The following is a 27,435-nucleotide window of genomic DNA, read 5'->3' as shown; positions in this document are numbered from 1 at the left end:
AACCTTTCTGGAGAGGTCAGCTATGAACGGCCGCACTGTCTGTAAAATTGATCATCATACTCCTAAATCTTTCCTGTCGTTGCAGAAAGATCAGAGTCTGTACTTGCTTTGTCGTCATAGCCTCTTGATACGACAAAACTGCTATCTTTATTCCTGAAACAGAAAATATCACAGATCTATTAATAAATCCCACGGTCCATCCTCATATTTAACAGGATTATTTTTGGTTTGAACACCTCTTGCTATGAACTGCACTCACATCCAACGACACATCCTTTACATTCTGATAAAATCCCCCAAGGAGCAGCTCCTCACTTTACTGCTGTTGAATATAGTCAATAATAAAATGTGAATACCTTCCTTCAAGGACATGGTCAAGGACGTCTGAGAGAGAATGAGTACAGCCGCCTCTAAATCTGGTGATTTTGTACAGCCATGTTCTTTATGTGTATTTCCTCTTGTTGTTTTGTTACTTTAACTGCGCCTTGCCTTCAGTTCCTGCGTCCATTATTTTCCCTTCTGTGGCTTGTCATATCAAATGAGGGGTTTTTCTGCCTCTTGTAATCTTGTGAAATAGTTCTTGTATTTTTTGTGAATCTATTAATTGTTTTTTTTTTTTTTTTTTTTTTTGGTTTTTTACATTTAGGGGCAGCAGAACAAGCTTAAACCAAACACTGATGTATTATCACCTTATAAAGCAGATATTGTGAATGCGTAGTGAATAGTTACATATTCATCATATTCAATAGTTACATGTCATATTTACACATCCAGCAGACACCAATGAACTTCATAAGCACTCATTTGGAATCATGGCCACCTAGTGTCCACTATTCACTCTCCTATTAGCTCTGTTTTGGTCTCCACCACCTCTGATTGTTTAGGTCTGTCTGCTATTTGGTCCTTGGCATGAGGCGCACAGTAGGTTTTATCTGAGCTTTTTGACTGAAAATCGCTGCCTGCTGAGGCTGGAAATGACAACGACGAGAGCAGTGAAAGTGAACCAAAACAGTGTAGTTGCAGGCTGTAAAATTAAAACAATGAGCAGAAAGATGGTAAATCTATAACAAAACTGTGGAGAGGGTGATAATTATGTGTGTAGCTTAAAATCTGTAATAATTTTGCTCACTTGGGAGCAGCTGAAACAAGTTGTGAAACAGCTGCTTCCAGCTGATGACCGAGCCCAGTATTCGCTCTTCTTTTAGCTCTGTTTTTTGGTCTTCACCGACTCCTGAGGGAAAAATCTGGCTCTTTAGCTGCTAAATGCTCCTCTATGTTCAGCAGCTGGTGAACCTGCTGGCATAGGCTGGTTAACTTTGTGTTTTAAAAGCTTTTCAGTTGAAAACAGCAGCCTGCTGTGGTCAAAAACGCTATGAGTGTGAACCGAAATGGTGAAGGTGCGGGCTGAGCTGGGAAACAATGAATGCTACACAGCCAAAATCACTATGAGCACTCCTTTCACTTCGTCACATTGTTTTCACATTGTCATTTGAGACTTTGTTATGATAAGGAAATATAGATTAGGCAAGATGTCTGGTCTGAAACAATGACATGAACGTGAAAATAATAATGTTCTTATTAGCAAGTCTGGAAAAAATGATACAAGTCAACAACAAATGCTTTTGGACTTCAATGTCTTCATCCTGTCCAAAACCAAATAATTCTGACATGAAAAAGCCACATTAGCAGTCACACCAAATGTAAGCAGTATGCCTTTGAAAGCGGTGCCCAGTCAACACAAGCCATGTTTACTCCAACCACTGGAAAATGCTTCAGTCTGTCTGATGTTAGTAGTAGACGCTGTGATTCTCAGATGTCTGTCCAGCTTCAGGCACCAACCTGATAAATCACACACTGCACACACTCCACAACCTGTTGAACATAAAAACAAACTGTGCCCAGAAAACAAACTGAACTGGCGGAGCATTTTCAAACGAGAGCAGGGCAGAGAGCTCAGGGCTCGCTGAACACTGTGCCTAAATATGTTCCTATTACTCAGAGCTAATCCAGGGTTGGTTCTGCTTATTAAGCTAATTTAGTTAGAAATGAAAACAAATGTGTGGATTTACAGGGTTGTACACTCACGGTAATTAGGATCAAATCATGCTTTCAGTAAACAGTGGACTGTTCTTGCCTACAATGAACTTTTGCACAAATAAATCAAAACCCCTTCTAAATAACTATGTTAAGTCCTCACTTGTCATTGTGGCTCTTGGACAAGATGAGAAAATGAGGACAGGAGTGTAGTTTGACAATAGGACTGTTCGTACAGTGAAAATCTCACATGGTGATGGAGTCATGAAGTTTTTTAATCTAGAGGAATATTTGTTTTAATTTCTAAACCTCCCCCATTTCCCCATTCTTACTCTCCCTCCATTCTTAAATCATTACTGTCTCATTTGTTTTTCACTTTTTCCCCGATTTGTTGGATGGAGCTTTGATGGACCATTTACGACATTACAAGTGCCTGATCAGAACAGTCCTTAATTTACAATCCCTATAATGTCTGACGTGTAGCTGTGCTGCTGCTGAGACAGACCTCTGTAAACTACAAGAATGCTTTTTACAATACTGGGCTGCTGTTTCTGTGAAAACATAGCTGAACCGAGTCCTAACCATTAGCAAGACTGAGTGTTGCTAGATATAGCAGTGTGTTGTAATGTCTCCCATGAGCAAACACATATTTCCTCCTGGCTAAAAGAGAGGTGCACCGTCACGTAACTGACAGGAAACGTATACCATCTGTACTGTCATGCATGAGACCGCGTTGTGAATAAACACTAATAAATACCACGTTGCTCTAAACGCATCGTGCACACAAAACATTTATTTGCACACTGCCTGTTATTCTACATTTTTGCCTCACACACCGACGTTCACAATGTGGGCCACACAAACAAAAACACACACCTCTCTGCTTGAGACTCTCAGTAAAACCGCTCTCCCTCAATAAAGATCCCGCGGGTGCAGATAAGGAGATATACGTCTCATACGCCTTGGAGAATCCAAGCGTATTGAATTTATTGCTTTTTAAAACAATGTTCACATAAACACAAATTGCAGGAAACTTTTACGGTCTCACATGCATCATGAAGAAGGCATTCAACATTTGACCCTTGGACAGTTAAAGCCACAGCTGGGATTTATAAAGGAGGAGAGAAAGGTGCCTCATTTCCCCGGTGGAAATTGGCAGATGGAGTAGGTTTACTGCTCAAACATACCAAATTCATCAGCGTATTATTTTTACTACAGTCTATCAACAACAACTTGATTTAACGCCAACTCTAACTATAACTGTACCATAATATCCAACCAGCCACCTATAAATACACCAATGTCTTCCCTCATGCCGCATCTCACTTCCTCTCTCTACTCTCAACGCGTAATTTGTTTCTGTGCTATTTTCAGTGTCATTACTACGTCTCATTTGAGAGAATTACTAGATTTTACACTCTTGAAATGACCCTACGGCTGTAAAGTTGAGCTCTAGAAATTCAGGAGCAGTAAATTCGTCTAAAAGGTCCTGAATTACAGCCTCGTCATTTTCCAAATTCTTGACCCAGGGCTCCCGTCATCATCATGTCTATCTACCCTTAAGCCCTCGCTGATCTCTATTGTAACCTGACTGATGAGTGTGGAGTCACCGCAAGGACACATGCAAGACTCTCTTAGGAAGCAAAACAAACCTTTTGCTGAAAAAAAAAAAAGAAGAATCCAGATGAGGTCCTTTTAAGGAAGTGGTTCTGTGGTTTGAGAACTGGGAATCAAATAGGAACAAGGTGGATTTAGTTGCTGTTTAAATCTGTTTTCTGTTTTAGGCAATAATAGGAGGAAACCTAATAGTGCGACTACAAATAATAGGAAATTTGACAATGATTTTAGACACTCAAATATAATGGCAGGGGGTAAATATAATGTACTAGGCAGCAAATACAGAGAGATTTCAGACACAAACAGTGTTTTATTTGGTTTTATTTATAAACTCATTGAACTAAAGTCATCAGAATTACATTACTGAATTTTGTTGGCATTTAGAACGAACAACAAGCATCTGAAGAGTTCCTGTCTTTGAGAGATTAACTTCCTTCAACATCCTGATACATACTCCTTCTACACAAACAGGATGCTTCTTATCTTTACTCTTACTCAATGAATTTAAGAAGAACAGCAAAAGAATGAGGGTTCATTCACAACAATCGCTAATTTCAGCATCATGTCTTGTAATTACAAGCTTTCATTGAGAATTACCGTTTCACTCTTAGGAGAAAACCACCAGCTGATTGATGAGATACCAGCAACCAGGAGCAGCTCTGAATGTGCAGTTTCTATGATGGGCTTCAGTGTGTTTATGAGTATATTCCATCTTGGTGATAGAGGAGGTCTCCAGATGCTTCCTGCGGCTGATTTCGTCACTGTGCACAGACTCTGCTGCACTCTTACATGGCTGTTATTGTTGGAGCCGTTTTAGACAAAAACTTGCAGCACAAATTAGCCAAATGAGGCCAGGTTACAGTCCCTGCTGCATATAAACAAATGTCTTCTGTATTTATTTGCGCCACTTCCTTTGTGGCAGATCTTGCCCATTTATACAGGAAGCAGAATTTGATGCTGACGCCACCACATCAGGAATATATGCTAATATTAACAGTGGGTCAAGTAATGGGAAATGATGACGGAGTCACCACCAGGAAGTTAAGGAAGTGTCATGAAGACACCAAGTGATGAAGTAGCCTTTTGTTTTATCCTGGTTAGTGAAGCCCAGGCACCGTCACATTATGACTTTCTGACTGTGCACGCACATGAGTTCACACTGAGCACTTGCATGCATGCACATTTCCTCTGCAGTGCAAGCGGGAAACATGGAGGAGAAGCTCTTTCATTGTGGTCAGACTTGGCCACCCATTACGCTGCCTTGCAATGGCACTGTGTGGCAGTAACAGGGCCAAAAGACTTCGGAAACATTCTACCCAGCATGCTCAGCTGCCAAAATCAACAAATCATCAAATCTGGTCTGTCTTGATATGAGTAACAACGATGGATTTACTATGGCAACAGCACAGAGTGGGACTAATGAGCAGCCATACCAAAAATAATAGCTTACTTATATCTTTAATACACACGCATGGGAAGAACTTCATGAGAAATTTTGACTTGTTTTACTGTAACAAAAGTTACAGTTGGCCGTAGAGTCCCAAAACAAGACTGGAGAAGAACTGTTTAATGTTCATTCTGGCATGACCATGTAGGGAAATCCTGACCAAAATATTACCCTGAGCTAAAATTAACCTGAATAGCTCTTCTTCAGAATCCAGTAAATACTATCAACACTTATACTCACAGACAAAGGATTCAGTTGAACTTATTTATGGGACAGTGAATGTGATATTTTCCACTTGATACATTATTGCAGCGCATTGCTCTAGTATTTTTAATTCTTTATAAATAGGTGCTTGACTTGCTGCCATGTGTAATAGAAACAGCTGGGTTTGATCACCTTCCTGCTATACGCTTTCATTGTATCAGCTCTCTTGGCCCGAGGTAAATGAAACCGGGGGAACGGTATCGAGGGAATTGCAGATTTCTATTGAACTGTAAAGAGGCAAACAAAGCAGGCAGTGTGGCTGTGGCCCAGCTCTGGTGTTTCCATGTGCCAGACAGTGTTGAGGGGACTGGGACCTAGTTTAGCTGGAGACTCTTTGGGATGCCGCGACAGGAACTCCTGCTTTACTTTACTCCCCAGAGTTTCCTGTTTGTCTGCAGAGAGCAGACTTGGGTCAAACAGTGAGTGCAAATGATTTTTCACATTTGTTCTGGCTTACGTTGAGGAACAGATTAGTGGACTTAACTGCATGACGTAGTTCAAACACTGTCAAGTAAGCTGTCAATCACAGAAAAGTGTATCACAGTGTCTTTCTCTTACTTCTCTTTGATTGTCAACAGCTTCTAAGATCCAAAGTTACATTCTGTGAGCCACTTCTCACTGTCTGCCACAGATACATCAGGGTAAAATGTCTTGACCCAAGTTTGACCCAAGTCTTTTAAAGAGTGGGATCAGTGTCAATAATGAATCTCTAAAGCTGAAGGGTTTCGATCAAATTAAACGAATTAAAGCTGCAAATAATTTCCACTGTCGACTATATAAATGATTGTTTTCTTCATTTGATGTTGCTGCAAGACACTGTGTTCAGACACACACTGATTACATAGCTCACCCATCTTTTTTCATTTTTCTTAAAACCCATTTTCGTTAATTTTCACATACAGTATCAGCGGTAAATTCATCAAATAAAAACGTTGTAAAATACTAGTTATCAATATACCATCGGATGCTACAAATACAAATTGAAAGTGTCTGCTCCGTGCAGCAGCAGAGCAGAGTTACATCACAGTCTTATCACATGATGAGAGGAGAGTTGACCAACAAAGCAATGGCGGAGGATTTGGTGTCAAAGCGAAAAGCAAAAGCAGATATTTGGCAATATTTTGGATATGGTGAATTTTTAAATAAAGACTTTAAAATTAACAATTTATGAATAAATCGACCGATCATTTCAGCTTTACTATTGGCTATCAGTACTTCACCATTTTGCTGGTGCCTAATATCAGCAATCAGCCATTTGTGAATACAGGAAACATGTTATGTAAATGAAGCTGAAATCAAACAAAACTTCTCTAACTTGTAAAGCTGCAGTTTGTTTGTTCATCATTTGTCTTTCAGATTTTGTTTTAAAAAAAAAACACAGCATGTAAAAGACGGATCTGTACGAATGCAACAAACAGACACACAGACGAGTTCAGACTTTACTGCCTTTCAACTGCATTTGCAGAGGCAATGATACGAGTAACCTGGTTCCTTCTGTAACTGCATACATCATGATCAGTCCATTTACCCAGTCTGAAAATCTCATGCACCAACATGCGTGCATAATCTGGTTTTTCCATTCAGTCATATGTGATGGGAGACTGGAGTTGGCCTCAGTGCGTTCAGCCTTGACAGTTTGATGTTCATGCTACAGATGCCCCAATAACAGCAGCAGTCTTTAGAATAAAGTTTGATGGAGCTTTAAATACTCCAGTGGTGCCAAGCAAATGTTAAGGGGCATGAGATATAGGCCACATACTCAGTTGAATATAGGCCAGAGGAAAGTGAGCAGGATACTTTACGAGCTAAATTAAACAGACAACTGTTGCAGGCAGGGCTCTCGCTCCCTATTTTAGCTCCTCCTCGGAGACTGTGCCGAATCTACAGCGCTGCACAATACCGCTCATGACCACAAATGGAAGTGGCTCTTGGCATGATTTCAAGGCTCACGTGCGCTGTGACGGGACTGCTGAACTCGAAACACGCATATGACGATGGATGAATCGCCGTGGATGTAAACATGCCATGAGTTGTGATCAAGGAAGGAGCGCAGAACATCTAACAGAGGAATACTTAAAACATGTTTACTAAGACGAGCAATAAATCAAAGCTGATTGAGCAGTAAAAGCCGGCATACAACCACATAGCATGTGACACAATGAATAATGAATGCTTTACAGTTTGAAGTAAGACATATATCAGAATGTAATGTTGACATTACACCTGTTGCACTTAAATCAATGGACAATGATGTGCTCCACTCAACATATGGCATGCATACGTAGATAAACAAAGCACAGAACATGATCTGAATACCAGTGTCACTTCATTTGTTTTCATCAATGCTAGCAAGCTGGCTCTGTAGATGGCATGTATATATACCCTGCTCTATGGATGGTATATATATATATATATATATACATATATATATATATATATATATATATATATCCATTATCATACCCATCCTACACAACATACCAGTAGGTAGTGTACAGTAAAATAAACTGTCTCACAGGTGGTTTTTTCTGTCCGTGATGCTTCTATAATAAAATGTAATTACTGTGGCGTCCACTTGCACATGAATAATACTCCAAACCTTCAAACTATTTCACTACAAGTGTTCTGACTTGCACAATAAGATGAGAGACTATTCCACACGCCAACAGTGCAAAATTACTTAATGCAACACATACAACTGAAGAATTTCCGCTTATAGTTGGTGGTTCACTTGTTAAATGACTCATTTCCATCTCACGCACAACGCCTCTGGTCTGATCAGAGCCCGGATCATTTGTCAGTCATCACTGCGAGGAACTGCCTTCCCTCCCTAATGTGAGGTACAACTGAAGGAAAAGCCTGCATGGAGTTTATTCAGCTAAAAATAACCAAACAAAGTCCATCTGGAGGGCTGGTATTCCTGTTGGTCTGTGCCAATGAAAACATGTTTAAAATGATCAACATGAAAGTCTTGCATAATTTCAGAGAGAATTACCCCAGAAAAAAATGTTACGACTGAACTATTAGCTTCTGTACTCTGTGCTCTCTGAATAACTCCTGTGCCCTGGTGTTCTCAGCACCGCATGATTTACAGATTGGCCAGTTCAGCTTTTTCACTTGATTTCAGATGGTGAAAATCCAGCGTGTCTGTTCCAGTGCTGTTGCTGCATGTACATTATGCAGAACAAACACAACTTTAACAGTGCATTATTAAACCTCGCTGTTAACTGAAGTCCTTTTAAGAGTTGTTTAATTTATAAAGTCAACAAATGGGGTCGACAGATGGTCAGAGTGGTTACGAACGTGAGAGTGGCTCAGAATAGCTCATGGCCTGCTTCCACCGGCCCTCATGCATCAGGGCTTGAGCAATCAACCCTGACGTGAGGCTTTTCCATGAGCAGCGCCAGCATGCAGCTCCAGTTGACACAACAGCAGCCCAGCACCCCGCTGTGACGCTACAGCCCCAGTCCTGTGTTTTCACTGCATGTTATAGCTGAGAGAAGAGTCGGGCGGGGGTGTGCAGTCCACCCCCTACCTTTCCGAACACCCTTGAGGATGTAGTCGGGCAACCAGCTGGTTTCCATTAGCATTCCTCTTCTGGGGAATGGGAGGACTGGCTCATGCGGGCAGACACATGAGGAAGATAAACGATGCAAACGGTCAAGCAGACTAGACCCTCTCTTAGAGCGGAGACGGATCACCTCTGATTATGGTGATTCTTCAGCTCCTCTCTCAAGATTAGGACAAACACGTACTGCATGATGAGACAGTTATAGGTCGCAATCTTTCTCCCTTTTACCCTTCATACATATACAAGTCATTCAGCCTGTAAACAGTCTGGTAAGGTTGTCATTTGGGCACCACACCTTCACCATCCTGTGTGGCTTTTCGGGCGTTTGGCAGCTCTGGGAATCTCACTTTTGCCTTTTGCTGCTGAGCAGGTGGAATTTGTGGATACATATAGTGAAAAATAATAATCCACACAGCTGCAGTGGCAACCACGCTGCACTTCACACCTTAGTCAAGCCAATCCAAATACTCCTACAGACGGAAGATGTAATGGCGTCTGCATGAGGCCACCCCAAGAGACACTTGTCATCTGTAAACTCAGTATTAAAGAAGTAGTGCAACTTCGCTTATTTGCTTTCTTGCAGAGAGTTAGATGAAAAGATTGATTCTTATATTTGTCCCAGCAAGTAGAAGGTACACCTGCTGGAGGTCACTAATTAACACATTATATCTTGTTCACTTAATCTGTACAAAAAATGAAGACAATTTGCAGATGTTACTGCACAGAACCCCCTGTAACACTTTACAGGGTGCATTTTACCTTTGGACGGAGCCAGGCTAGCTATTCCCCCTGTTCACAGTCTTTATGCTAAGCTAAGCTAATGATCTCCTGGCTCCAGCTTCATTATGAACAGACAGACATGACAGGAGTATCCATCTCCTTCTCCAACTCTCTTCGTGACAGCAAATGAGTATATTTCCCAAAACTACCTATTCCTTTAACAACATGAAAGTGTAATTGCATCCACCAACATTAGTGCCTCAGCTAACTGACAGAGCTGCAAAACACGGCTCGTCCCTGAAGTTACCATCTGGCCTGATGGATGGCACTTAAAGAATAAGGGTGTTTATCTCACAGCCAGAGAGATGCCACAGATACGAGAAGCTATGAGCCACAGCTGACTGATAATTCACCCGCCCACCCACAAACCTAGGAATCTGAATTTCAGCTTTACTTTGGGGCGGAAACACTGCTTTATTTGACTTACGTTCCTGTTGATGTTCTGTGTGATGAAACTTGAAAAAAAAGTGAAAATTAAATTTCAAATGTGCAAAACTATCCCGTTTTAATGAAGAGCCTGGATAAACACACACCAGGCTTCACTGAATAACCCTTGATAACAGTGATGTGTGTGTTGTGATAAATAAAGGAGCTTATTGCTATAACCGCTCTGTGTGACATACGCTCATTATAGTGTGAGAGTCTGGTTGAAGGAAGAGAGGCGGGCACAGTAATGACAGCCCCCCTTCAGTCAGCAGCTCAGCCTCCCACGGTGAAAGTGCCTGGAGAGCCCCGTTATGAAAGCCAGTGAAATTTACAGGCCTGCGGTGGGCCTCTGTATTAGAGGAGGTGAAACATGGATGGTGCCCTCAGGATAAGGACCCTCTCCGTGGCGACACTACTAAATCACAGAGGAACACAAGAGAGGGACTATGCAATGACAAAGGAGACTCTGTTTCCTGTGTCTGTCACTTTCTGCAGACGCACACTTGAGCAGCATGGCTTCACGAACCATCAAGCGCCTGACTGTTACCTTTAACCTGACCCAGCTGGGTGTCACAAATAGCTTCCCAGCAGATGCCTGCTGATTCATAGCCTTCAGCTACAGCAGCCTAAGCTCTCACATCGCTGCGAGTCGCGTGACGGCCCTTCCTTTATCTTGACATTTTCATTTTTTCTCTTGCTTTGATCTGTCTTTCCGGTGGAAATGTACAGACGCTGATGCTCCAACCAAAAACTACATAAATAAATGAAGAAGGAAAACAAACCGTATAAGCAAATAAGTCATATCACAAATCAACACTGCAGGGTGAGAGTGCTCGAGGTCATGGGAAAGCAACTGAGAGAGCAGCTGAGGACATGAGCAGCGCAACACAGAGCACCAGCAGTAAGGCCGGACGATCCAAACTTACCTTCACGTAGGCAGTGTAACGCTGGCACTCCTCCCTGTTGATGTCCAGGCTGAGCTGCTGGCTCATCTGGTTGATCTGAGATCCGCCCTGGATGAAGTAAACCCGGGAAGGCTGGCTCTTCTGTCGCTTATCCACATCAGCTGTCAAGTTGTACAGCAACTCTGAGAAGAGACAGAAACACTGTTACACATAACTTCCACTGACAGTGGTGGTTCACCCAGTAAAGATAATATTGGGGAACACTTATAGTAGCATATGAGTAGGTGTAGGAGTATATGCAGGGTTTTTGTTTTTCTCACAAGTGCCATCAAAACATGGGAAATAATAAATGATCTCTTATTGCAGTCAGATTAATGTGAGTCAGAGGGAACATGTTGACATGACTTCTTGGTCAGATCATCTGATATGACTTCACTTTAACAAGAGTCCTTTCTTTCTATGCTGCATCATAAAATACTGATTTCAGTAGATTTATATTAGATTATAATGAGAAGATTTAGATTTAGATTTAATCATGAATTTCAGTTTCATCTAGAGACTAGACAAAGAGAATTTAGATCAAATTTGTCATTCATCAGCAATGACATGAAGAGGAGCTCTGTAGAATAAGCTGTTGAAACCCTAAGCCTAACCCTTATTAATGTCAGCTCATGCTGGACTGAATTTACACATAAAAAATAAGCTTTTTGTGCAGATATTTCTGTAGCTTAAGGTGGGCAGACAAGGACTAACTTAAAAAAGGAAATTAATTTTCCAGCTGGTGGGGCAGAACTAGTATTGCTGTGAAAGAAAACATTGCAATAACAACATTCCTCCTGGTTCCACCCCTGGCGTTAGTGACATTAAGACACTTCCAATGTATTTTGAATTGAGAAATCATAAGCATGAAGTCAAACATTACCAATGTTTCCGAGAAAACCATATATGGGCCTCTGGCCATTTAAAATCCATTCCTCTGAATGAATCAGCCTCAGTCTGTAGTAATTGCTTCAAGAGGGTGTCATACTGGTAAAACAGTGGGAGGGGTGGCAAACACACCCCAGTCGGACCAAAGCCTACTGTTTCCTCCGTCCAACAGAGGGAACGCCATGAGCTCACTCCAGAGGAGGCAAAAGAAGGTTTCAGTACGGGAGTCACCAAACACATGGTGCTGCACTTTCCATGCTGTTCGCCAGACAGCTAAACAGAGAAGCTTTATTCCTGTGAGCCAGGATGCAGTCATTATGTAACTACAGGGCTCCTGCTCCCCTGGGGGGGGCCCACAAATGACCCCACCCAAACACTGAAACAGGACTGCACCTCAGCGCTCAAAAGACACCGCACCCAAGAACCAGTTAGGGAAGGCAGAAGGGTAAACCATCGGCCTGCAGCACTGACAGTCGGCCACGGGCTAAAGGCTAACCACACTGGCTGTCTCCAAGCATGGGGAGAATTGCTCATGTTTACAATTTTTCCTCAATGAAATGACCACTAAAAGTTCAAGGAGTATGAATTTCACTCCCTCATGATGTGTAATAGCAAGGGATTGATAGAGTATAGCAATGACAAATGCCGACTGAGATTTCTGGCTTTTGAGATTCAACTGCAACAAGACTCGAGAGCGTCAGTGTGCTTGGCCACTCGTCGCCGACAAATATGTCAACTCAGTGGCAGGCATGTTTTTTCATCACTTCTCTACTTACTCTGGTGCATTGTGGGGATATATTTTTGTTTCACAGGTAGTTAAGAGACTCTTTAATAAAGGACTGACAACTTCTGTGAGGTTTCCCTTGTCAGGATTTCTCCTCACCTATCTGTCCGGGCAGCTGTCTCCCCCTGAAGCGCATGCAGACTGTGACACTGAAGCAGTTTAGGTTCTGGTGGCCCTCGTGGCACTGCGGCACAGTAATGTTGATGGAGACGGGCAGGAAGATGGAGACGTCCACTGTGATGACAGGCCGGGACCTACAACCACATCAGCCGACAGGGCATCAGGGTGGGAGAGAGATCGGACATTAAAACGACTTAGGAGTAGAAAAAAAACACGGCTGCATCACAGAGATTGATCCAGTTACTCACCTCAGCAGCACCACACTATCTGCCATGAAAGCTCCGATAGTGACATCTGCAACAAAAACATTAGCACGACTGATTAAAAAAGCCATGAAGAAGATATGATATTAATGCAGCATCTGCTGACAGCACTCCGTACACCTGCAAACAATGCACAGAGGTCTTTAACTGTCATGCTGGCTGAGTCTGAATGTCAGCTGTGGAATGCAGTAAACAAAATGCCTCAATCACGAGCCTGAAACTCTGCTATTGCAAGAGAATGAGAGTGTAAAACTATGAGGGTGCAAAACAAAAAGATTTTATAAATAAATCCTTTTTCGATTTGATATGTTTTCATTTTATTTTCCTGATCTTTCAAGCCAGCATCCAGTCTGCTACGACTCTACCTGTGTAACCATTGCCATCCATGTCCACGTTGCCGGAGATTGACTGGCCAAACATCTGCAGACCAGGGTTTACACTGCGCCCAGACAGTTTCTGTAACAGATGATACCAGCCTTTAAATAACATGTGAGCCAATGTGGAAAAGAGCACATTGTGTAACATGTTTTTATGCTTGGTGTTTGTTTCTCATAGATGAATACTCTTTGCTTTCACAGACCTTTAGTAAATACCACATTTGGTAGCTTAGCTTGGCATTAAGACTGTAAACAGGGGGAAACAGTTAGCCCGGCTTTCTCCAGAGCTCAAACATACACCTCTAAACTCTTGTTTGTTTAAACTGTACATAAGCAAGTGTGCAGCGTTTCACTGGAACTTAAATATAATGTATTCCTTTGCTTACGATGAAAAAACATCGTACCATGGAGTATTTGCTGATGATCCCTGTTGCATCCCCATGGTAGATATAAACAGCTCCTCCATAGTCATCCTCTTTAGGTGCCCCTATGGCTACATCTGCAGAGACAAATGGAGGACAAACAGTGTTTCTGTGTAAAAGTTGGAATGAGTGCATAAACGACTGTGCGTGTTTGTGAATGTGTACAAATGCTTTCATTAAAACCGTGTTTACTTTCAGACGGACCAGTGCACGGGAAACAAGCTCTTACAGTAAGACTCTTAATAGACAATTAAGTGTTGTTAATGGCCATAAAAACTTGAGCGACCTCTGAGAAAGTGGAAACAAGACTATAAAGTGCTGGCGAGGGCACTGAAACAACGTCTCCTTATGCCATTTCCACACAAAGTCCACATATAAACTTTCTTTTTATAAACCAAAACACCTCTGTCCCCATGTGGTGCAGCATACCAAAGCAGAAATGGGAAAAGAATGGCACTCTCTTTTTTTTTTTTTTTTTTTCACAATTAACTCATTATGTAGAAGTTAAATGAAACAAGGCTTTTGTTCTTTGTAAAACTGAATATATACAATTATTTCTACAGTAGTTCCTTCAAATGAAATGGTAGCAGTTAAGTTGTAAATAACATTGTCAGTCAGCGAGTAAGTCTGGCACTTTCGACGCTCCAAGTTACAGGATGAGTTATACTTCCCAGCTGCCATCTTTTCTCTGCTCACACACACACACGCGCACACACGCGCGCTCACACACACAAACACCCACTCTGCCAGGCTGCAAGCCTTGAGGCGTATCTCACACAGAGATGAAACCAGGCAGCAGCTCCCAGCCTCGAGTGAGAGACAGACGCCAAGTCGAGCCGGCAGAGGAACAGACAGCGCAAATGTATGTTTCTGCGTGAGGATAATTTGGTTTGTGCCTGGATGAATCTGTGCACAGAAGGGTGAGAGAGAACAATATTCTCTACACATCCCCGCTCGCCGCAGGGCAATCGAAGCAAAATGTCTGTCAAAATTATGGGGTTCTGTTGCACCTACCAAGCAACTCAACTGGCCAATGTTTGCTTGTGGGCTGACATGAAGAATATAAACTGTGTAACTTTATTAGCCACCAGATGACAGAGGAAATGGCTCTGTTGCATGACAACAGGACAATAGCATTGAGTCCTGTTACAAAGTGGTTGGCATTGCCTGGATTATGGAATCATAGACCACCGGAGAGCCATTAAGAGAATTGTACATATAAAACATAGCCCCCAGCTTTGCTCTGACCTCTCACTAGTGGCTAGATACAATACCAGCTGTTTTGCATGTAGGGCCTATTTTGAAATCTCTCCCTCTCTAGAGCATTCAAGGACACTCTGACAGACAAAAAGAATGGTTATATTAATTTCTTTTGGTCTGTAATTGCAGAAGTTGATTTAGAAGGAAACACTCTCTGCTCTAAATTAAATGGATGTCAATTTACAAACCAGGTAGCACGTTTGGAAAAAAGGCCAACTCTAATGTACAACACAAGTGAGTTCAATGGACTGAAATATGTCAAAACCCCAGTGTGATGCTCTGAGGAAATGGTTCCTCTTTTTGGCTTTTGACCCCATCTACTTGTTATTCCTTTAGACAGGTTTCAGATGTTTGTCAGATGTCAGCAGTTCCTTTGAGAAGTCAAAGTAGAACTATTCAACAAGTACAAGAAGAAAATCCCATCAATCATGACCCTTAAAATTTATGTCGGGACCCAATTAAGGAATACCGACCCACAGGTTGGGAAACACTGTTTTAAGTATCTAAATTTCTGTATCTTCCCATTGGCAAAATGCAGAAGGTGTAAACATTAGCCAGGATTTAACTGTCCCTGTTAAAACATTATAACATGACATACTTATAATAATAGATATCATAATTAATTTACAATAAACCACACAACAACATGGGCAAGAAGACTTCAGTGTGCTCAGAATAATGCAGCATCTATGGTTCAATGAACAAAATCCATCTGCTGATGTCGACCATGAGATAGTTCAATAAGTAAGTGGACACTGAGTGGAGACCATTCCCTCAACAGTTTGTATGAAAATGTGTTTATGAAGTCAGAAGTCAGTCAGTTTAAAGATGACACTTTGCACTGACCTTGATAACCATCGTCATCTATGTCTCCGATTGCAGCGATGCATTCACCAAAGTGTGCATTGAAAGCATTGTCACCAGTCAAAACACTGGTCTCCTCCATCACCCCCTACAAACAGAAGCAAGCAAGAGAGCAGTTCATACACAGAAGAAAGGCTCCACAGTTTACAGCTCCAGTGAAATGACTGCAGCTTTTCTCTGATGAAATGATTTAGCCACGGGTGTTGATAGTTGGCTTTTATTCAAAAAAACTGAACAACCAAACACAGTCAGTATCCTCGCAGTTACTCATAAATAAAACATGTACAAGCAGAAGCTCTATTCTCAGTCATTTAAATAATCTCACGACGCTGTTTTATTCTAGTAACACGATAATAAATATGGTCAGGAATAAATCAAACATGAGCAAAGCTAAAAGGGGGCGTTGCAGTACAGAAATGTGCATCTGTTCAGGAAGAAAGAGAGAGGGTGTAGTAAATAAAAGCACGTGGTATCATGTTCCCGCTGACCCACAGATCCCACTCACATTGCCCTTGCTGAGGTACACAGACACCTGGCCCTCGTCCCGGAGCTGGCTGTGCATGGGTGCCCCCACCAGCAGGTCCGACAGGCCGTCCTGGTTCAGATCAACTGCACACAATGAGGAGCCAAAGTAAGAGCCCATCTGGAACCAAGCCGAGCCACAGAGCAATGGGTCAGATCACAGACACTCTTCCTTCAGTTCATACAATTGACACACGCTCTGACTGGATTCATTTCCCCTTTTATAGCTGTACCAATATTAAAGGAATATTTACACAACTTATGTCTTAAAGCTGCCCTGACTTCCTCTTACTTACTCTGCATGAAAAGCATTAGCTACCTCCCTGGCTTTGGTTTCTGGCAAGTGTGTTCCTTCTTTGAATCACTATCACTGTCTAAACACTTAAAGCAGACATAAACAGAGCAGCTCTGACAACAAAACAATTAGAGTAGCATGTCTGCAACGCATCATAAGAGTCAACCACAGCAGATTAGCTTAAAAAAATACTGTAAATACTGTAAAGCGTTTAACTACAATGCAAAGTATGCGCTGCATAATGATTAACAAGAGAGCTGTCAGAGACCACATCTGAGCTCATACCATTTTCCCTGAGGCTTGAAAACTCTTCACCAAAAACGCACCATCAATTTTGAAAATATAAACCTGTGCAGGAGAAAACACAAAATCAGTGCAGCAAGCAACACAAGAGGACTTCAGTTCAACAAAGAGAGAAACAACAAAAAGATGAAGTCCCTACTTTTCCGCTGCCGCTGTGCTGAGGCGCCCCTGCAGCTATGTCTATTACATGAGGAGAGGAGAAGTGTCCCGCGGTCACAGCATAGCCTGGAGACACAGATGTTAATCAGTCACAGCTCCTTTGTACTGATATATTCAACATTCATCACAAATATCCTCATGAACAGACTCTTACCAAGGTAGCTGTATCTGTGGGAGTCCACGTCTTCTTTGTTCGGGCTGTAGACAGAGTCAGAGGTCAGGTTGTACACCTTGATCGTCCCAGTCCAGTAGTACGACCCCGGTGCCCCCATGACCACCAGCTCCTGAAAATGACATTCATTGAGATAACTCTGACTTTGATCCACCTTTCATCTGCAGCGCAGCAGTCTGCTGACGAGAGGAAGAAAAAAAAAAGGAAGAAAGGCGCTGCTGGGTGAACGTCTGGTTAACCAATGGCCACAGACTGGTTTGTGCTATCTGCTCTTAACCACATATCCAGATGGCATACCAGCTGACGCTTTGATCTGATGAGGAATTCAGAGCCCAAGCAAAATTGTCAGCTGTAAAATGAGTTGTTAACAGCTTTTTGTTGTGATGCTCCACATTTATTAATGGAACCATAGCACGACGATTAAGATGCTCCATTCTGACTACAGTAAAAGGTGTTGTGCTCTTGCTCAATACCCGGTGCTTCAGTCACACTGGAGCATGTGTGGCCACCACTGGGAACTCGTGCTCTCTACAAACAGACTGAACAACACAGTGATGACCTTACTCAGCAGTATACATTCCCTGCGCTGTGGTGTCAAACATCTGGGCACCACCAGGCGTGTGGACGGTGGTTCAGACAAGGATAAGGTTTAACAGTCGGACGGCTTTTCTTTAAATTCCTCACATTCTTTCAAGGGGGATGGTTCAAATGCTTTAACAGATCAACAGTGACGTTCTCAGCCTGTGGAGAAAAAAAAAAAAAAAAAAAAAAAGCGAGTGTGATAATTTCTTTAAAACAGGAGTTTAATATGGGATCCAGCTTTATCAGATTCTTTTCTTTCCTGAAGCCAAAAGTCTTCACTCTGCTGTTATTTACAGCTTCATTAAATTTCATGCTGTTCCACACCTGCGCTGCACCTTCCAGCTCAAATATTGTGCTTTTCCACTGGAGTTTATGTGATAAAATAATGAATCTAATCCCTGAAACATGACAGTCACACTCTGATCCACACGCCTGAGTGTTCAGAACAGCCGTGAACAAGACTTTCACTTTCTTTGACACTGCGTTGAAACGCACACATCAAAGAAGCTGTAGTACTGTAAATGTTCAACAAGTTAGCAGGCAGATCATGTGATCTGATCCCATTTTAGTATCTGTGACAGGAAAATCAGTTTTAAAAGCAAAGCCATGTGTGTGACATGTAATGTTCTGCTGAGTCTTTGTTATTGTAAATAAGTAAATGTAGAGTTTAGGTCTGGTTATATTCATTATCAGTTAATCTGCTAACACTTTACTTAAAGCCCCCTTATTTAACATGTATAAGGACCATACAAGGATTTAAATGTTGAGAAATACTTTTACTATTACATAAACAACCAATTCAAATGTCCTTATACAATTACAACTAGAACTTCCAACTAAATTATACTGTTATAAACCATTCACTACTGCTTAGAAATGATAAATAAAGGAACATAAAGTAAAATGTTAGAATTAACCTTTTTTTTCTCTATTTATCATTTGGTCTATTAAATGTCAGGAAATCCATCGCAGTTTTTCCAAGCACAAGGGGACGTTTTGAAATATCTTGTTTTGTTCGTGCAACAGTCCAAAACCCAAAGACATTCAGTTTACAATGATATAAACAGAGAGAAGAATGATTTGAATGATTAAGCACTGTTTAAAAAAAAGCTCTTGATTAATGTTCTGCTGATTGACAGTCGTTTGTGGCTCTAGCAGAGTTGCTTGAGATTAGCACCGGGTTAACTTTAAAGATAACATAATAATGTTATTGAACCAGAGTCTTTCTCACCAGCGAGAATGTTCTGGCCCTCAGGGCACAGCCGTGCTCCCAGGACACACTCACAGTCACTCACTTACAGTCTACTGTACTTTACTGTATGTCCCAAATTAAGCGTGACTGTAATCTGAGACTTGAAAAGGACCTTTGCAGAACATGCTGCTCATGGGCAACATCAGGAAAGAATTATATTACTGACAAAATGTCTAAACTGATCAAACATACAGTTTTCAAATTTTAATTTATTCCTCATATGCACATTTTTTCTTGTCAAACTACATTTTCACAAAAATGCTTGTAGAAGTTAAATCTATTTGACCTTCCTCTCACCACTTCTGCTCACTGCAGCAGCTTCATCTCTCTAGACTGCTCTCAAGACAAAAAGCTGTTTGGAAGATACAAAAAGGTGTTTCTGTAATTAGGGATGATGCCACATGCAAATACAAAAACAGTAGTGAATCTACACTGTGGGGCGAAGGAAGCTCATATTTTCTCAAGTGCTTTATCTTGTGGAAGCACACCAGAGGTCGAGCGAGGCCGCTGCAGCCTTTCCTTACAATGCTATGGAAACATAAGCTGACAGTTATCAGCACTTAGTCACCAGAGAGCTCACCAACATGAATATGTGACTGTAGGATTCAGATTTTCCACATCATTTGACTTGTTAAACAGCCCTCAGCTCCACATATTAGGTCTCTGCTAACTATCCTCAGGATACCAGAGAGTGAAAGTCAACAAAGACGAGGGAAAAAAAAAAGGTTCTTTGTAACATCAGGCATGTGGCAGTGTTAATGGTGATCATACTTTCAACTGAGAAAATGAGACCACGGGTAAAAAAAACAAACAAACAAAAAAAAACAAAAAAAAACACAAGGAATATGAGAATGACTAATAATCTTTATTTATATGTGATGTGAAAACGTAAATTGTTATTATTTTTGAAGATGTGATCCAACCGCTCCATTTACCAACCAGTGAAGTGACTGACTTGTCCAGACAACAGAGTTTGGATGACAGCAAACAACACAAAGAGAGAATTACATGGATTAAGAGGATGAACAGGCAACGTTACTGACCTCCGTAAAAACTCCCGCTATCCCGGCTTGGCACGAGCCGTGCTCTTCCCCATACTTCTGCTTATAGTCTGTAAGAAAAAACAAACCACAAATTATTTCACTGTGTGCTTGGGCCAGCATTTACTGGAGTTTTTCCTGCATTCCATATGGAGCTAGTCAAAGTCCCAGTCCCATCCAAGAGGAAAGGGGGCAGAAAGCAGACTGAGAAGACCTCTTACTTTAGAGGAGTGGGGGTGGGGGGTGATTGCTCTCAGGTTACAAAAATATTGAGCTTGGATCTGCGCAAAATGCACTGTAAATAATGTCCCATGCAAAGTCTGCCTGGCTTCTCCACGACTGCTGGCAACGAGAGTTACGGAAGGAAGTGAAATCCTGACCTGGGAGCTCAATTAAGGTGTAAAACAGCCTTTGATAAATAGCTCCGAGTCACATACGAAAACATATGAGGAACACATTTGCATGAGTCAGCTCAAAATGTTACACAGAACATTATTTTTTCAAATGAAACTTGATTTTTATTGTTGTAGCGTGTGCACAGAGGAAAACAACCTGCAGCACAAATGGCTTTGATTTACTACACTCAAAACAAAATCTGATTTCTCTACTTTGCAAGTAAGTCTTTTCTTAGAAACATCTGATTTCTTCGAAAATCGAGCTGAAATCTGTGCTCTAACAAAGTTGCCATAATAGCACCTATAGTGATAATGTTTTTCTTTTGCAAAAAGGTGCACAGGGAATACACCTCCACTGGACAAATGTTCATTTATTTGGCTTAAAAAACCACATGTCCTTCAGTGGTAGGAGCTGGCTCTTGCCAGAGTTCTGGTCTTGGACTGAGGATGAGAGATCACACTTCAAGGCTCTTGTGCTTCTCTTCCTCAGTGCCAAAACACCAATCACAAGCTAGAAGCAGATGTGAGGCTTCACACTGATGGTGCTGGCTACAGAGATCACGTGCCATGATAAACTGTAACCACAGAATAGACTAAACCAGTGGTTCCCAAACTGGGAGTCTGGACCTCTCATGGGGTCCCAAGATAAATCTGTGGGGTCTCAAGATGATTAGAGGAATAAGAAATAAACCAGACCTGGACATGTTATCATGTTAATATTTCCTAGGGCCATAAACTAACAAACTGGGGAGATTAAAGGTTTGACCTCACGATGAAAAGTTAAGGCATCACTAAAGTGATTAGAGTTCATCCTGAGTGGGACACAAATATATTAAATTTCATAGAAATTCATCCAACAGATGTTGAAACATTCTCAAAACCACAAATGTCCACCTCATAGTGGCACTGGAGGAAAAGTAATCACCAAAATCATTAGGACTCATCCTCTGGGGAACGTGACTATCTGAACCAAATGTGCCGCCAGCAGAGCAAACTATATGTTACTTATACAAAATTATGTTCATTGCTTTCTTATATATTCTTTTTATATTACACAATAAATCCCCAGGCCTTTAATAATCCCCAAAAAATAAACAATGTGAGAAAGAAATTAGACTTTAACTGCTCGCAACTGTTCAAATGAAGGCAACGACCTGTGTCTTTGGCTGATTTTAAGGGGTTACGCGCCACTGGAATAAACCAACAAGACTTCTCTTTCCGAGTGTCTCTTTCTGTTAGTATGTGTTGAAATGAAGGAAAATCCTGATTAAACTTGTACTTTACCTTCATAACAAGGGATGAGCGGCTTGGTCCTGCCCTGAAGTGTTGGAGGGATGATGGAGCAATATCCATGAGGGAGGATATGCTCTGAGTCGTAGTAGACGTTTTTCCAGCGGTGAGCACAGGCCTGCGAAAAGGAAAACAGGAGCGACAAACAAATTCAGACACATGCTCACTTCAAATATGCAAAATTTCAGACTCCACAGTAATTTTCTGAGGCCTTTCCTTGCTGGGCTGGAGTCAATGTGTCTGTGGCTGTCAAATGAGTGTCAATGAGGGGGGGGGGGGGCATCCATACCCTGACCATAACAGCCACAGTCTGGGGTGCGAATATCTCAGCTGCAGCTTGAGATGTGTGTTTCCCAAGCAGCATTTAATTTGCAGCAAGGAATTCTTCACATTAACAAAAGTTTTCATTTAAAAACAGCTCCTCCATCCTCCGCAGGCAACTGGAGGAGCCGAGAGTTCAGCCAGCGAAAAAAAAAAAGGGTCGGAAAGAGAACAAATTCTGACTTTTATGTGCCGCCGCTGAAACAGGGAGTTCATTTCTGAAACTGACAGTGAATGATTCTAAAAGCAATATTTTGTTGGTGTATTTTTCAAAATGAAACAAAAGCAAACAGGATAATACAGACTAGACTTCGAACTCTGCACAAATCAGGCCACATACATACAGTATGTGTAAATGTGGTAATAATTTAGCACCCTGGGGGGATGGTGGTGGGGCTCCTGTGGCTCTGGGGACAGTTCTGGACGCCTCTGTGCAGACAAAGTTCACTTCGTTTCCCCCTGCACAGTTTAACTCCCCCCCGTCTCCGTCCCACCCACACACACACACACACACACACACACAGCCAATCTAAATGAATATAGGAGTTCGGCAGATTGTGGGCGCACACAAAGCGTCAGATGACTGTCTGGAAGCAAGATTCTGTGTTGAGAAACACAGGACAGCCTGGCCAACAGTAGTAGCAATACCAGCATGAACTCTCCCTCTTAAGCAGAAGCAGATTCTTTGGAGAAAAAAAAAAAGAATAAAAAGATCAATCAGCTGACATAAACATAGCAAAAGGAGCGTTTGCAGCAATTCTGTTGAAACAGTAAAGGAGGCTTTTACGGTTGGAGTGTGGTGCTGTTGTCATGATACAGAGCTCACTGGTCACAAACAAGGCCTTCACTCAAAGCGCAGATGAAATCACCCCTGCACACATCTGCCAAGCAGCCGTTTCTCTCCTGTTGCACTGAAACGTGAGTCCATTCGATTGAGATAAAAAAAAAGAAGAAGAAAAAAAAAAGGCACAGCAACACGTGGCTGTGGAAAGTCACCACCTTTCTTTTATCATAAGCCTCCCCGGACGGCCAAAGAGTGTGCGGCTAAAAGCTTGTTGTTAAACAGCTCCACGCTCAGATCCCCAACACTGACAACTCCAAGAAGTTTTCAACTTTTGATGGGCTGACTGACGAGGAAAGCCAAGGGTAACGGTTTGAAAATCAAGCCAGTAAATTCCAGTGAGGTGAAAAAAAATGGAGCAAAGACAAACATATTGAAAGGAATAGAGGCAGAGCAGGCCAAACAGTTATCTGGACATCTTCAGGGAGAGGAATTCTTTTGATTTTCTCTGAGTCCCAGAGGTGGAGGTCAATCAGCAACAGGTATTCGAGCACATTCACACCTGTCATTAATGTTTCAAGAGTTGCCCAGTCCCACCAGTCGAGTTCCCTCACTACCCACCGCAGGACACACCGGGGTTAACATTTAATGAAAGGCTGCCCTCACACAGGACCACCGCAGTGGGGCTGAAGCCTCAACAAACTCTGCCAGCTGCCCTGTGATCTCTGTGCAAACACACAGCCAAGCATCTCAGGGATTAGCACCACTAGGTAGTCTTCTAATTTCTCTAAATCCTGCTCTCATTTTTTTAAAATTTTCAACAAATAACAATCTACTTTCGACAAACCCTGTTCCACTGCCTCTTCCAGCTCCAAACACGAGGTAAATGTTATGTAACCACACAGCAGCTTCCAAATCTCTCTGACTTTAGTTGTGAGTCCAGCTTTGGATTAAAAAAAAAAAAAAATTCAAAACCATGAGTTTTTTACTTGTCCCGTTTAGAGCTTGCGACACAGAATGGAGGGAAAGGGAGGGCTGTAAAAGTTGGGACCAGCTGTGGTTTAACAGCGCGGTTCATGGTAAGACATTTGTTACAATGATGTTGGGATAATCAGGTCTGTTTTTAGGAGCGCACTGTACATGGTTCGCATTAAGCAATTTGCGGAAGTGACTGCGGCGTTGTGTCCCCCAACTCACCAGTATTTTGCCGTTAGCTCTGTCCTGGCGGGCCAGGCTGACCCCCATCCACTCATCATCCCTGTCTCCCTGGCACGTCTTCCCACACGACTCTCTGGGCTTGTTTCCTGAAAGACAATGAGAGCAGTTTGCAGACGTTGAGTCATCAGGACAGAGGATGTCTTGGAGCAAGTTACTTGTTACTTTTGAGTCGCTGTCAGCTTTCTGAGCTCTGGTTTTTATTATTTATTTCTGCTGAATGTGCAAGTGGTGTTTACAGAGTTGACAGATACTCAAAGGAAAAAAAATCCATTGTGACATTTGGCACAGCCCTGTGGCACCGGATTTTCGAAGTAGGCATCAATATTGATAACTGAGAGTTAAACGAGTCAGATAACTGGCTGACATTCATTTTTTACAGGAACATATAACACACAGATGTTTCTATTAGGACCCCTCACTAATGACTATCTTTACAGTCAAGCAATCTGCCAAATATTTTCTCAATCAATCGATTAATTGTCTTGTTAATAAAACCTCAGAAAACAATGTCCATCACAGTTTCCTCAAGCCTAATGAAATGTCAGCAGATGTCATGTTGTGTCCCACCAGCCATCCAAGATATTACATTTACAGTCATGTTAGAACAAGGAGAAGCTGCAGAGTCTCACATTGCAGATGCTAGAACCATTAAATGTTTGAGATTTTTGCTTGACAAATGACTAATTGATGATCAAAATAGTCACAGATTCATTTTCTTTTGATCAGCTGAGTGATCCGATGTTTCACTGTTGCAGTTTTAGACCCTTGAGATTAGTTCTTTTTACAGAATTTGACCAAGGTGTGTCCTGAAAACGCACTATGTAATGAAGTCACTGCTTCTAAAAGACCTCAAACATATCTGTCTGTGCAGCAATGTCTTGTTACTCATCAGCCAATATATACACGATACCAACATATCTGCTACATGTTACTACTGGCACATAGTGCAACTTTTATTCTCTTTCTCCCTGAAGACAAGTTCTCTTTAGGGTCCAGCTCCTCTGGCTCATGATTCACTGGGCACCAAGCAGCACATGCTGCTGCTGTGACCATTGCTGTTTCTTTTTTTTTTTTTTTTGCTGTTTTGGTGACACATTGACAGAGCACAGGGTTAATATTAAACCCATGTCTGCACCCCAGCCATGCTGAACTTTTTGGCTCACGTGCTCGGAAAATATTAGCAGAAACATAAATCAGATTTATCAAAATATTTATGGACCTCTGCACACAGACCCCTCTTGTCTTTTACATGTCTCCATATAGAAGGTTCAGGACAAAAGGAACAACTGTCGCACTGTTAAGAAAAGCATAAGGCTGCATTATTCTGATAAAACAAAACAGATGCTTGGGGGAGTTTGTGCAGTGACTGGACAAGAGAAGCTGCAGGAAAGCCCTGCATGTGTGTGCATGTGTGTGTGGACTGTAGCACCAGATAGTGAACTTTTCTGTGTGATAAGAGTTAATTGCTGAACAGTTCAAGTTGTGAGTGGGTGCATGTGTGGCCCCGACAGATGTGCAGTTAGTGTGTATGTCGTGAAATGCTGTTGCGGTGATGCTGCAGGCCGCGGGGACTGACCTCTGCCCAGGTCCATCTCTGTGCAGCGGCGCTCTGGGTTGCTGTGAACTCGACACTTATATACAGCTCCAGGAGAGTGCACAGAGCTACTGTAGGTAGAGTTTGCCTTCGGAGCCCCTACTATTACCCTGCAGATATGAGAAGAGGGGACACAGTGGGGGTTTTCACCCGCCAAACACCTTATTATGTCTTTCATCTGTGTCACTGCAGCCTTTTAATAAAAAAGGAAAATCTTCTGCCTGCAGGAAAAGTTATGGCAGAAACTGAAATGGCTTTTCATGAGGAATATTATGAATTTATTTAGATTCACTGGGTGTGGAAACAGCCCAGGCTCTGGAGACATTTGTTTGAAAAGTACAAATTCATTGCATCATTGATAGAAAGTAACATCATTTCCAGGAACTGTACATATGGGACTCACCAGCGTGTGTTGTCATGATAATGCTCCAGCACAGAATAGCCAAAAAAACTAGAATTTGGTCCGCGGAACACCAAAGGATGTTCTAAGTCTATATTGTAAGAATAAGCCACTGTAATGGAGAGACAGACATAAAAAACATTGTGTACTCCCGTTTTTTGTCTCCGAAGAGGAGCCATCCCTTTGCGCATCATGCGTAATAACGCGTTAAAGTGTCCAAAAAGAAGAAGAAGAAGAAGAAAAAACCAGTAAGGAGGATTTGTCAGCAGCGATCAATGAGTTACAAAACTATCTAGCAGTATATTTTCCTGGACTAACACCACATGTAGGCTGTGATGGCATGAGGAAAGTTAACGGTCCGGTAAATAACGGTGCGTCAGCTTCTCTCCATTCTGTGTCAATCTGAGAAAGTCGCTGCTCTCAGACTCCCAGTCCGGGAGATAAAGGCTGTCAGCTGTGTCAAGTCCACTCGAGTCAGGCACAAAACCACCGGAAGTAAGAGAAGCCTGACTCAAAATAAAAGCGCCGTTGGATTGAATCACTGTTACGAGGCGCACGGAGGGTTTTTAATTTGAAAGGTCAAACCGGAATGTGTTTTTTTTTTCATTGTGGGACATCGAGGCTGTTAACGCGGTCGTGGAGAGAGAAGCGAATGGTTTTGAGGCGCAAAGCATCACATTTCAGCCGGGGGGCTTTGGGGGCTCAACTCACCAGAACCGAGAAATGAGGGCGCGCTGCTGCCACCTAACGTTTTCCAGCCACAATGAGCAGTTTAACATCTTCATTAAAATAAGCTTTGCTTTCATTGATTTATATTATTTACTTTAAATCAGGTACCAGGGAGAGTTCCCTGCGGGTTTAAAGCCCACTCAAGAGATCCCTACGACATGGTGTCTGGGGACAAATCGTCTCACTTTATTACACAGTACATCACAGTGGTGGTTTCCAACATGTGGGTTGTGTCCCTGCAAAACAAAGCAACGTCTGCTTACAACCCTCTTGTCACAGGTTGCAGGTCTAATGCTTGTGGCCAGTGACTGATTTTAATTT

The 27,435-nt window shown here is 42.1% G+C and overlaps 1 protein-coding gene across 1 annotated transcript in view; it reads right to left on the bottom strand.

Moving 5' to 3' along the window:
• The window catches only part of itga9 (integrin, alpha 9), a 48,068-nt gene extending 21,245 nt beyond the window's left edge, over window positions 1–26,823 (bottom strand). Inside the window, exons 1-15 of the mRNA XM_071480974.1 lie at window positions 26,389–26,823; window positions 25,968–26,095; window positions 24,371–24,477; window positions 22,066–22,189; window positions 20,390–20,457; window positions 17,495–17,624; window positions 17,321–17,406; window positions 17,164–17,226; window positions 16,567–16,704; window positions 16,044–16,149; window positions 13,920–14,014; window positions 13,504–13,594; window positions 13,124–13,169; window positions 12,855–13,009; window positions 11,066–11,226 (exon numbers count right to left, since the gene is read on the bottom strand). Of these exons, the coding sequence (XP_071337075.1) occupies window positions 11,066–11,226; window positions 12,855–13,009; window positions 13,124–13,169; window positions 13,504–13,594; window positions 13,920–14,014; window positions 16,044–16,149; window positions 16,567–16,704; window positions 17,164–17,226; window positions 17,321–17,406; window positions 17,495–17,624; window positions 20,390–20,457; window positions 22,066–22,189; window positions 24,371–24,477; window positions 25,968–26,095; window positions 26,389–26,579 (1,689 nt within the window). The 5' untranslated portion in view covers window positions 26,580–26,823. The remainder of the gene's footprint in view (window positions 1–11,065; window positions 11,227–12,854; window positions 13,010–13,123; window positions 13,170–13,503; window positions 13,595–13,919; window positions 14,015–16,043; window positions 16,150–16,566; window positions 16,705–17,163; window positions 17,227–17,320; window positions 17,407–17,494; window positions 17,625–20,389; window positions 20,458–22,065; window positions 22,190–24,370; window positions 24,478–25,967; window positions 26,096–26,388) is intronic.
• Between the last annotated feature and the right edge of the window lie 612 nt (window positions 26,824–27,435).

The sequence above is a fragment of the Trachinotus anak genome, unplaced genomic scaffold, assembly GCF_046630095.1.
Source record: "Trachinotus anak isolate AG129_WGS33_773 ecotype Australia unplaced genomic scaffold, CSIRO_AGI_Tana_v1 ptg000007l, whole genome shotgun sequence".
NCBI classification, from domain to species: Eukaryota; Metazoa; Chordata; class Actinopteri; order Carangiformes; family Carangidae; genus Trachinotus; species Trachinotus anak.
The sequence above is the reverse complement of the archived record's forward strand: the minus strand, read 5'-3'. Positions and strand labels throughout refer to the sequence as shown.